The 12,363-nt window shown below is 44.0% G+C and overlaps 1 protein-coding gene across 12 annotated transcripts in view; it reads left to right on the top strand.

Moving 5' to 3' along the window:
- Positions 1–11,832, top strand: part of PKP4 (plakophilin 4) — a 233,263-nt gene extending 221,431 nt beyond the window's left edge. For 8 of the 12 annotated variants that reach the window (XM_033231419.1, XM_033231416.1, XM_033231414.1 and 5 more), the window contains 5 exons: positions 4,082–4,166; positions 4,288–4,405; positions 7,155–7,283; positions 8,984–9,057; positions 10,834–11,832. In XM_033231419.1, the coding sequence (XP_033087310.1) occupies positions 4,082–4,166; positions 4,288–4,405; positions 7,155–7,283; positions 8,984–9,057; positions 10,834–11,082 (655 nt within the window). In that variant the 3' untranslated portion in view covers positions 11,083–11,832. The remainder of the gene's footprint in view (positions 1–4,081; positions 4,167–4,287; positions 4,406–7,154; positions 7,284–8,983; positions 9,058–10,833) is intronic. The other 4 variants (XM_033231422.1, XM_033231421.1, XM_033231420.1 and 1 more) reach the window with 2 other exon arrangements.
- Positions 11,833–12,363: the final 531 nt, after the last annotated feature.

Genomic DNA, 12,363 nt, shown 5'->3' with positions numbered 1-12,363 from the left:
GAGGTGCAAGTAGGGCTCTTATTCCTGAGGTTGTGCTGTGATGAGGCCTTTGTTTGAGGATACCTTTCCTTTTTTTTTTATTTATTTTTTTTTTTTGAGACGGAGTCTTGCTCTGTCGCCCAGGCTGGAGTGCGGTGGCTGGATCTCAGCTCACTGCAAGCTCCGCCTCCCGGGTTCACACCATTCTCCTGCCTCAGCCTCCCGAGTAGCTGGGACTACAGGCGCCGCCACCTCGCCCGGCTAATTGTTTGTATTTTTAGTAGAGATGGGGTTTCACCGTGTTAGCCAGGATGGTCTCGATCTCCTGACCTCGTGATCCGCCCATCTCGGCCTCCCAAAGTGCTGGGATTACAGGCTTGAGCCACCGCGCCCGGCCGAGGATACCTTTCCTATTGGAAAGGATTTATTTTTGCATTTCTTACATGCTGATAAGCTAAGCAGTCTCCAGCACTTACAACCTGCTGTGCCGGGAGAAGTGTTTTCTGTTATGGGGCCTTTTTTTGGTTTTCACTTTATTGTAACACCCTCACTCCTACATTGGTATTTGTCTCTGTCTTAGTCTGTTTGTTCTGCTACAACAAAATGTTGTGAACTGAGTGGCTTATAAACCACAGAATTTTTTTTCTCACAGTTCTAGAGGCTGGGAAATCCAAGATCAGGGCACCAGCAGATTCGGTGTCTGGTGAGGGCCCCAGTTCTGGTTCATAGATGGTGCCTTTCAGCTGTCCTTGCATGGTAGAAGGAGGGAGAGGTCTCAGGCCTGTTTCTATAAGGGTGCCAATGCCATTCATGAGGGTTCTTCCCTTATGATCTAATCACCTCTCAGAGGCCCCACCTCCTAATACCATCACCTTGGGGGTTGGAATTTCAACATACGAACTTTGGAAGGGACACAGACTTTCAGACCATAGCAGTCCCTAAAGCCACAACTGGTCGTGCCAACTCCTGGAAGAATTGGAAATGCCAGGATGCGGAAAATCTAGGGGGCACCATTTCCCTCGTGCCCTTGTCTCTGCTCCAGGCCTGAGTGCCTGTTCTGGAAGAACGTCTTCTTGAATCCCCAGTTCTGGAACTGAGTTTTCTGCCACTTACCCAGAAAGTATTAAAATTACTGCTCTGCAGCAGGGCTGCTGCGTGGCCTCAGGATGTGCCCCAGGCTTGGATGGCGCATTTCCCTTTGCTTCTGCATGACACCTCACTGATGAAGCAGGAGGGAAGGACTAGAGAATCAGTGGTAAAAATTGAAGGCCGTTTGTCATGGAGCTGTAGCAGTCACTGTAAGTTTGCCTTAGTATCAGATCAGAGAAATGTTAGTAGGATGCCTGGTGCCATCTCAGAACAGCAGGACAGCGACCTCCCTGAGCCATAGTAGCTTGGCAGCCCTCTCCGCCAACATCTCTGCTTTGCTCTCTCCATAGTGCTGATTTCCCCTTGCTGTGGAAGTTATGTCTTCCTCTTGTACCTGACTCTTCCATAGCAGGGATTTTTATTTTGGTTCACTGCTATATCCTTAGCATCTAGAATAAACCTGGCCTGTTCATAATAGGTGTTCGGTGAATATTTATTAATTGGCCAAATGACAGTGTTGGAACTCACGTTACATCTCATCTAATCTTTAGTTTATACTTTTGAAGGAGTTTCTAAAATATAAGAATAATCTCAAACCATATTCTCATCTGCCAGAAACCACATCTATCAGCAGTAATGATATTTCCTTTCAGTCCTTTTTTTAAATGTATATTTTTCTATTTCATTAGTAATAAATGGTTATAGGGGGTGGAGTGGGCTGGGAAGGGGAGTGAGTGAAACCATAATCACGTATGCTCTTAAAATGTCGCTGGACAGCCTACACTTGTGAGCAGCATAAGAAGAGGCTGAGATGCTGAGCTAGTGCCAGAACCTTTGCATATTAAGAAAATTGCTACCCAGTCTAATCTGTTTTTTCAAAACCAGAGATTCGGAAAGTCTTGGACCAAATCAAATTGTCTGCTAGCTCCACACACTTAACTTTTCTCCTGATTCTTTCACAAGTACTTAGTGCCTGCCTGCTGTGTGCCAGACGCTGTTCTCTATGCTGGGCTTGCAGCAGCAGGAAGTTTGCACGACAGCCCCACCCGAGGTAGCTTACGTTCCATGGGCAAGATAGACGCAGACGAGGTGCCAAACGAGCAGAAACGCGTGGAGCATGGTGGGTGGTGCTGAGGGGCAGGACACATAATGATGTCAGGGCAGGTGATGGGCCGTGCTGGGGAGAGGGAAGCTAATCAAGGAAGGCCTTGCAGAGATAGTGTCTTCTGAGCACAGAGCTGGAGGAGGCGGGGAAGGAACAGTGCAGCTCCCTGGGGAAAGAGCATTTCAGTTAGAGGGGGGCATCAAATGAGAGAGCCCTGAGAAGCTAGAGGACCTCGTGTGCTTGAGGAACAGAAGGAAGCCAGTGGGGCTGGAGCAGAGCCAGTGAGGGTTATAGGAGGCCCACCCCAGCATGGTGATCTGATGGCCTTAGCCAAGGCAGGGCACCACATCCCCTCTACACTTACCCATGAAGCTACCGATTTAGAGCAGCGGCTCCCAAGGTGAAATACAACGACTCAGGATGAGGACTGCAACTTGACTTTCGGATGTAGCGATATGGAGGTCCTATGTTTAAGAGAAGACGGGATGGTAGAAATTAGAGATATAAGTATATAACTGTTTCAAGGAGTTTTGCTGCAAAGGAGAGCAAAGAAACTTCCTTGCTTTTGTCATGGGTCAGGTTTCTGCTCATGGAATTTGTGTCTGAAAATATGTAGCCTGTTATTGTCAAGGCATGTCCTGGGCACGGTCCTGCCTGGTCAAGTGTTTCAGCTGTCATCCTCCCAGGCAGCTGTGGAATCTGCCTTTTGAGCCTTCATCCTGCTGCCTAGCACTTAAAGACAGATGGGTGAACAAAGCAGCAACAGCAGGGCCCAGCTGAGAACAGGTGGCTATGCGGGGCAAGTGCCCTGCTCCCCTAAATCTGTCTTCCAGAGGCTGTCTTGGGTGCCTGAAATTTCATCTCTGTTTATTTCTTTGGGGTATTTAGCTATTTCTTGTTCCATAGTCCAATTTGGAAATAAAAAGGTTGGAAAGGCTTTGAATGGGTTGGCTTTACCTGGCTCTGTTCACCTAAACCCTCAGAATCATTAGCAACCCACGTTCTGTTGTTAGGGGCTGAGGAAGTAGCTCACCGCCTGCTCCCCTCCTTCGTCCTCCTCCACTTCATGAGAGTTTAATTGGGAAGATAAGGAGTAGAAGAGAAAACCAGATTTTAGATCTGGTGTATACATTTGAAGTCAAACTGTCAATGGAGTCTTAAGACAGAAGTGTTCAGTTGTTCTTAGGGCTAACTCCCCAAGCACTGGTCCATGAGTACCACCCCAATGTAGAGATCTGAGGGCCTTAGCTGAGGCAGGAAGTCCCCTTTTCACTTACTGGTGAGGCCACTGACTTACAGCAGCGACTCCCAAGGTGAATCCAGTGACTCATGGTTGGCAGTGCTTAAACAGAGCACCAGCATTTGCAAAATGCCCTCAGAGAGGGGAAATCATATCTGTGACCATGTTTTCCAAATTCAACATTAGAACACCCATTTTTTACTTAGAGATATGAATGATAAGGCAATGGAGGTATTTAGATGAAGGCTTAATAAAGAAGGAGGGATAAAACATATTCACTTGGGAGGGTCCCCAGACACTCAGAATGTAGAGTCATGGTTGCATGAATCCCAAAGCCCCAGTGAGATCAGTGGCCCTCAGTGAAGATGTGGAGGGAGGTTGGGATTGACACCTACAGAGATCCTCACCTCAGGTTCGTCCAAGCCACAGCTGCTCCACAGAGCTCACTGCCTGATGGCCTCACTTCAGTTCTTGCCACCTCTGGCCAGTCCCGAACCTGATCAACTCCCAGGCACACCTGGTCCCTTTGTGGTGTGTCCTGCAGTAGCCTCCGTCCCTGTGACCCTGAGAATGATGGCCTCTTGGCCACTGATTTTCATCCTGCACCCCTCCGAGTGGGGCTGAGGCTGTGCCACCCACATTCATTAACATCCTTGCTCTCTCCCTAGATCATCTCTGAAAGTGGTGAAGGCAGCAGCCCAGGTCTTGAATACATTATGGCAATATCGGGACCTCCGGAGCATTTATAAAAAGGTAACCTACAAGAATAGCTCTGGCATAATTAGCATTCATCAAAGCACACACTCATGATCATTTATTGTAATGAAATGTCATTATTCATTTTGAGAGGTTTCTTTTTCTCTTAACTCTGCAGGATGGGTGGAATCAGAACCATTTTATTACACCTGTGTCGACTTTGGAGCGAGAGCGATTCAAATCACATCCTTCCTTGTCTACCACCAACCAACAGATGTCACCCATCATTCAGTCAGGTCAGTGGGAAACGCCACTCCTTTGCGAGAGCCTTTGTGTGACAGAACATTGTTTCCCGGCCAGAGAAGATCAAACATAAGCTGGTTAAGCCTGTCATCTCCAACGCTACCCATGCAGCAGAGAACCTTCTGTAGGAATCACACATCATTATAAACCACAAGCCCACTTTCTTCCTTCCTTTTTAAAAGTTTATACCAGTTTACATCAGCAAGAGCACCCCAGGCCCTGCCCTCAAGTCTGCCTCACTAAGTGTGAGAAGGGGCCCTGAAATCTGCAGTTGACAGACTGGACAGGGGAGCAGGGTGCCCAAGAGTGGAGGGCCACACTTCGAGACACACTGGGTTATGCCTGAAAGTGGCTGCCCTGTATGCTAGCTGGCCGTAAGGTTGGAATCTCCTCCAAAGTGAATTTTTTTAAGTTTTCTTAGTGAAACCTTTTAGAAGCAGGGTCCTTTAACAGAGGACCTTTAAGGTCTTCAGATCCGCAACCTGGAAGAGCTCTGTGCTTTCCAGTTAAACCTTCTTCCTCTGCAGACCCCCAGCATCTGCTGCTAATGGAAGTAGGCCTTACGGGTGGGTCTGTGGGAATTCCTTTTGATTTTTAAGTTGGGAATCCTGGCAACCATACTACCTACTTCTTTGTAATGTTTAACTTCATGAAAGAATGTTTTGAGATTCAGACTAAATTTTTTTACATGTAAGGGCAGATTATTACTGCCAAGCCAATCAGTCCTGTAAATCTAATTCTTTCCAAAATGAGAAAGGAAAAGTAATAAGTATCTTATTTTTATTTCGCTTTAAATCACCCATTCTGACTTTAAAATATTACCTATTTTATTCAGCAGTGTTACTGCTGGCAGTCTTATTTCTCGTGTGGACAAATGTGGCCAAAAAGACTAATATACATGGCCGGTGGTTCTTGCCACATAATTGGATGTCCCCACTTGAACTAGAATTTTTTTTAATTATCTGTGCTTGTTGTATATGGTATTTATCTTAGTTTTTAAATTATGGGTTGCTTTCTTGAAAGAAACCTACATGTCTGGTTTTTAACATCCTTGCTAAGCTCCCAGGTATAGCCTGAAACTGCTTTCTTTTAGAAAAATGTTCAGAACCTTTTAGGGTCTTGGGAACAGAGGTGCCAGGGAAATAAAGAGGTGTGGCTGCGTAACGAAACGCACATAGACAAGCGAAGGATCATTTTAGATCAGTGCGAGCTTGTCCAGTCTGCAGCCCCGGGGTTGTATGCGTCCCGGGATGGCTTTGAATGTGGCCCAACACAAATTTGTAAATTTTCGTAAAACATTATGAGATTTTTTTGTGATTTTTTTTTTTTTTTAGTCCCTCAGTTATTGTTAACGTTAGTGTATTTTATGTGCAGCCCAAGATAATTATTACTCTTCAGTGTGGCCCAAGGAAGCCAAAAGATTGCACACCCCTGGTCTCATTAGCACATAGTTACTGAATAGTGACCTTGTTTTCAGGACCCCTTAAATTTACATGCTGGACAGTGTTGACTAGCCCCACTCAAATTCCTAGGTGCCTGTTGGGATTCTAGTCAGTGGTAGGGAATATTCCACTTCTGCTCTCCAGTTATTCTAAGGGCTGATCATGCATCCCTTCACACTAGTGTGGGATCTGCTTCTGGGCATGTCTGATGCCTGGCTGATGTCATTGGAGGCAGGCGGGTATGCTTTCTGTCCTACTACCTTCTGGAAAGTAAGCAAGGTGAGCAGCGCATAGACATTGTCCATACATGCTTACATGTTTAACACTGAGCAATCCTATGTCAGCGAGGTGACTTTTTAGGAAAAGTATTTCATTATCAGTCTTCCTCTGAAAGTGTCAATTTGTACAAAACCACTGGTGTCAAGGTTTGGGGTGCTGTTGCTTTCGAGTGTATCAAGTGAATAAGTGGCCGCTATTATTTGAAATTAACTTTAAGGGAAGCAAGATGATTTTTTTTTAATAAGAAAAAGAAAAAAACGTATGTGAAATGTTTCTCTCTTCCTTCTGTGCCAGAGTGTCCAAAAAGAGTCGTAAGGATAGATACGGTATTATTAGATGTTGACTGAAGCTGGGGTAAAAAAATCCTCTGGGCCTTTCTGAGGTCAGGACTTAGCACCATGTGCATTTTCTGATGAGCCAGGCTTACTGGGTTTAAATTGTTTCCTTGATAACCATAAAAAGAATTATAAATTTTATAGACTGGGTGCTCTTATTCAAACACATTTAGAGATGTAGATATTTTTTAAATAATTAGAAATCAAAACATGCCATAAAACTTCTGTTGACTGAAGAGCTATACTTAAAGGATAATAGGTGGGTATTTTGCAAGCAATTGAACTGAGATTATAAAATAACAGGTATAACTCTTGCATGGCTAGTAAGTTATGATCACTCACTCAGTTTCAAAGGCCTAATTAAGACACTGAGACACACTGGTGGGGAAACCTGCATGATCTCTACACTGTGCCTCTTTAGCCGGGCGGCTTGCCCTCCAGCTTGAGAGTGAGCCTCGATGCTGACTTTGCTGCGTTGTGCAGTGGCAGGCCTGCGTGCAGGTCGCACTTGCAGTACTTGAGTCTAGCTGCTCTTCAACTCCCAGCACCTCTGAGATATTTTCAGCACCAGCTGTGTGTCATTTCTAGTTACTGACCTTTGTGTTTCTGGAGAGGATTTTCCACAGATACTGATGCTGATTTCTCTTTCTTCCCCTCTTTCTCTCCTCCTTTGCCTCTCCCTTCAGTCGGCAGCACCTCTTCCTCACCAGCACTGTTAGGAATCAGAGACCCTCGCTCTGAATACGATAGGACCCAGCCACCTATGCAGTATTACAATAGCCAAGGGGATGCCACACATAAAGGCCTGTACCCTGGTAAGACGCCAGTTGGGTGTGTGATACAGTCTCTTGAAAAGCCGCATTTGCAGGCACTCAGCCAGTGGCCTGGGAAGTAGCCTGTGCTTGTATTGAGACGGTCCCCCAGCAGCAAACCATGTTCCAGTCATTCCCTTTCCTACTTTGGGGATTGTTGCCTTTTCTGCTTGTTTAAAGTGAAACAAGCATGTACTTGTATGTATGTATGTATGTATGTATGTAGCTGTACGGTGGCCACAAATAAATAAAAAGAGGGCTGTATCCAAATAAATCATTTCTGGCTGCTCACTGGCACAGTCCCTTTGCTCCACCCCCTCCTGCCTTGAGCAGTCTCTGTGTTTTCCACATGCATCAGAACCCTCAGCCCAGTGTCGCTTTGCAGGGGCTACATCTTCTAGACAGGCTCATCTCTTAACTTCAAACCAGAGAATGGAGATCAGTTTCATTTACATTTTCATGGAGAAGAGTTTGAATAAATAGCAAAAGGTATAATGTGATTCTTCTCAAAGTGATTATTTTTTAAGAATAACAAATAATGTTACATAGTATTAATATTTTTATATCCTATTCAGAAAGCTGTGCATACAATTTATTTAAAGGATACCAGCCCAAAGGGTTACTAAGATTTCATACTCTTCCCATTCTCAACCGTCCAGCAGATTATAACTACTTTAAGACTACCCCACAAAAAGTACTCTTTTCTCAAACCTGTCTATTAAAAATAAATAAAAGCTAGTGGCAGCTTTACTCCTGCTGGGGGAGCAGTCTCCGTTGTACTGTTACCTTTGAAATTGTGATTTCACAGGACTATTTACTAATCGACTGTTGTTACTATGGCAATTAATAGCTCAGAAAATTGCAGATGCTACATTTCAGCACCAAGCTCTGTGCAAAAGGAAATGCACATACCAGCTGAAGTGCATGGTTGCTTCCGACTTGCAGCAGCCTGCCTTATCTTACAGATCGCCTCTTTAGCATGCATGCCCTTCTGTATCTTCTTCGCTTGCTTCAATAAACTAATTTGCCTCAAGTACGTTTCATTTTCCTCATTAAAAAAATAAAAATCTTTGCTAGCCTTAACAATAATGGAAGGGTAACATCATCAGGAGTCTACTATGGACTTTTGAAGACAATTATCTCATTATTACCAAGTTCCTTTTGTATTAAAACATACTTAAATATAGCAGGCACAAGACTGTGCCTCCATTGTTGTCCAACTGCTGCTCCTTCCTTGACCTGAGATTTTGAATCCCAGTTGTTTGGAAGGCATGGGGCTTGTTCGAATATTGTGTTTTGCTTCTCTCTGACCCACTGCTGTGGCTCAGAGCCCTGGAAAAAGGATGTTCCTCAGCTCAGGATCCTGTGCTGCTGTCCAAAGCCAGCCGGAGAAACCTTCTCACGTATGAGCAGAGCTTGAGCAGGAACCTTTGCGCATGGGCTCTGCACTGGCATTGCTTTTTGGGGAAACACATGTGGCCTGTTTTTGCCATGGTTTTGCTATTAGCCGCCCCCAGCCCTGAGTTAAGCAGCAGCCAGGCCAGATCCAGACCCTGAGCTGCTACCTCTCCCAGCCTGCATTGGCACTGGGGAAGGCAGGCCCTGTCGGGGACAGCACTAGCCCTAGTGCGGGGGAGACCGCTCAGCCTAATGGACCAGAGTAATAAGCACTAGTTTTAATTTCATAAAATATTTTCTTACAGGCTCCAGCAAACCTTCACCAATTTACATCAGTTCCTATTCCTCACCAGCAAGAGAACAAAATAGACGGCTACAGGTGAATTTGCAATATCATTTTTACAGAAGGCCGATTAGCAGTTAACACAGTAAGGGGTCCACGTCGGCTGACTTCCCGGAGCTGGGCCAACACGGCAGGGTCCTAGATGCTTTCCCTGGGGATCTTCACTCCTTGGAAACTCATCCGTGGTTTAAGCAAAGCACTTCCACGGTAGCCTCACGTTCTTAAGTATCCACATCGCTACTGCTGAGACCACCATGCCACTGATGGGGACAGCCAAGAAGTCTTTAGTTCATGTCCTTTGCCCAGCAGTGTCCTTTTCCCACTCTTTTTCTGTTAAGCTCTAAAATCTCTTCCAGCCTCTGGGTGAGGGAAGGTTGGTAAGCACACTTTATGCCCTCATCACATTGTTCTCTTTTGTGTATATCTCATTCTCCATCTCACCCCTCTCTGTCCAGGCTCCACAATTTAAAAATACTGAATCCATGGCCAGGTCTGTTTGTGTCAGTGGTCAAAGTGGACTCAGCCCCTGCCGGAATGGACCTCACTGTGGGAGAGTGGGACTGCCAGTTATAACACATCCAGGCTTTGCTTTCATGAAGGGCCTGCAGTCAGTCTCAGGTCCTTCCCGGTGCCATGGTGAACCCGGACCATCTGGTCGCTCCTCTTCCCTTTCAATAACACAGAGCAGCTGGAGTTTCCTAAAACAAGACTATATCCTGTCCTTCAGATAAGAATGTGTTCTAAGACCTCTCCTTCTCATCATCTTTTCTCTGTAGATGGAAGAAAAAGAATTTTCCAACTTATTCATAATTTATGCTATACTTTTTTAGTCAGGAAAAATAGACCAGAAACATAACTCTGGCTTGAAAAGAGAATTTAGCTCTGAAATCCTTATAATGTTAGAATGCATTGAGTTCCAGGACATAACATTGATTCCTGTGTGGTAAATTTGTTACATCTTACTAAGTAGGGGGATTTGGGCATGATCAAGAAGGTAGACATAATAACCATCACAATTTGAAGAAATTAACATGAGGTCAAAGCTAAGACTGAACAAAAGGAAATGGAGAGCAGTGTGCCCTTTGTGGGTGCCTACCTGTGCCTGGCCTTGCCCACTTACAGATGGACTTAGCCCTAGCTTGGGGAAGCCTTTTCCTCTAGAACCGTATTTGCTCACATGTCTCTCCTAATTTTACTATTCTTCTGCCTTGAGATTGCTTATTCCTTTAATATTAGACTTACAGCAGAATTTCCAAAGTGTGACTGTCGTTCACCTAGCCACATACATCTTTTAAAGTGGAGCGATGGACTCCATCTTCATATTCGAAGTAAATGTTTTAAAAGATGGTTCGGTAATTATGCAATTATCCAAGGCCCAGAAACCCAATCTTCGACTAAATTAGTGATGTGCTAGTAATTCCCCTGTGTCAAAGCAAATGTCAAGACCATCGTCTCATTCAGCATGCCCAGGTAATGGGTCCCTCCACAGCTGAGCACACAGCAGGGCCTCCAGTAAGGAGGGGAGGCCACTGGGGCCAAGTGCCTGGAGATCTCAGGATCTCCTGAGGCACCTACTTCTCTAGAGGTCTTAGGACAGGAAACTCAGCAGCCTGCCTGAGAGTGCAGCTTAAAATCCTTAGAGTCCAATAGTAAACAAACACATAGTGTATGCCAGAAGCAGCTTTTAACCTTAAGCTGCAAATATTGAATATTGCTTTAAAAATATGAAGCAGGAAGCCCACATTCATTTTCCTGACACATGTCTTTTTAAAAAATTGCTTTTATTTATTTGCCTTTTCATTTTGTCAACAGCATCAACAGCTGTATTATAGTCAAGATGACTCCAACAGAAAGAACTTTGATGCATACAGATTGTATTTGCAGTCTCCTCATAGCTATGAAGACCCTTATTTTGATGACCGAGTTCACTTTCCAGCTTCTACTGATTACTCAACACAGTACGGACTGAAATCGACCACAAATTATGTAGACTTTTATTCCACTAAACGACCTTCTTATAGAGCAGAACAGTACCCAGGGTCCCCGGACTCATGGGTGTAGCATCAAGATGCCCGACAGTGGAACTCTTTCTTTCTAACCTTGTTTGGATTGAGGTGAAAAGTCATCTTGCTGATTTGATGATTGAAATGTGAAAGTGAAGTGGAAGGAATGAGTGAAGTGCATTTTTTTTTTCTTTTTTCTTTTTTGAGGAATTATCAGGGAAGTGAGGAAATGTTTGGGAGAGGACTTTCTAAGCTGTATTTAGTTGTTAGATCTAATTATAGATTTTGTAGTCTGGTGAAGGTGTGGGTGACGTGATGAGAGGTTTGAGAAATGGGTGAAATGAAATGGGGGATGTGTAGGTCAAATCAAATTAAAGATTTTTTTAATGTGAATAAAGTTATGTTCTGATAGTTTATACAGAAAAAATAAAATGGATGCCCATGTTTTATTGCTATTACTAAATGTCAAGATTGTATGCTATTATGTCTTGTAAATTTCTTTGTTGGTGTAAATATGGAAATGCCACATTGGTTAAGTGCCATCATTTGTAATGCAGTGTGTCACTTGAGAAGAGATTTGAAGAAACTGACAACTTCAAAAACAAATGGGAAGCCCAAGGAACTGTGAGCAATTAAAAACAAACTGCGACACCCTTTGTCCCCACCACGCGTAGTGTACTTTGGAAGCACAACGTCCAGGCTGGTACCACAGCACCATGCCCATTCCTCGCCTCGTTCATAGGACACTTCACTGCCATTTTCTATGCACATAAAAGAAAAATAAATGTGGAAATTTCATCCTTGGAAATGTGTTCTCTATTCTTTTTAAATTTGCTGTATGTATATGGAAAAGCAGATTTAATAAACACAAATCTAACTGCATGTTGGAAACAGCCTAAACATATCCAACTATTTTGGACTTTTCCTAGTTTTATATATACTTTGTAAGATGGACCACACCAAAGAATTAAGCTATAAACTTTCTTCCTCTGACTGTCTAGGTATTTTTATTTCTTGGAATCTATTTTAAATCTAGTACACTTTACAGTTTTATCATATTTTTCTCAGACCCATGTGTACATATCATCGCTCTTCACCTAAGACAAGTTATATCTGGCAGCCTGGCCATAACTAAATTGATACTTTTTTAGGCATCGTTTTTAAGACCTCAGTAACTTCATAATAATAGTGGTTGGGCATTTATTTCGTTGGCACCAATATAATCAAATAAATTCTAAATTATGATCTTGTTGAGTAATTCCATGAGACAGTAATTCCTGGATTAGGAATGGGGCAGGGGAAAGAAGCCCCACAGATAGGGTAGGCAGAGGTCCGCATA

The sequence above is a fragment of the Trachypithecus francoisi genome, unplaced genomic scaffold (assembly GCF_009764315.1).
Source record: "Trachypithecus francoisi isolate TF-2019V2 unplaced genomic scaffold, Tfra_2.0 Lachesis_group13, whole genome shotgun sequence".
Classification (NCBI taxonomy): Eukaryota; Metazoa; Chordata; class Mammalia; order Primates; family Cercopithecidae; genus Trachypithecus; species Trachypithecus francoisi.
The sequence above is the reverse complement of the archived record's forward strand: the minus strand, read 5'-3'. Positions and strand labels throughout refer to the sequence as shown.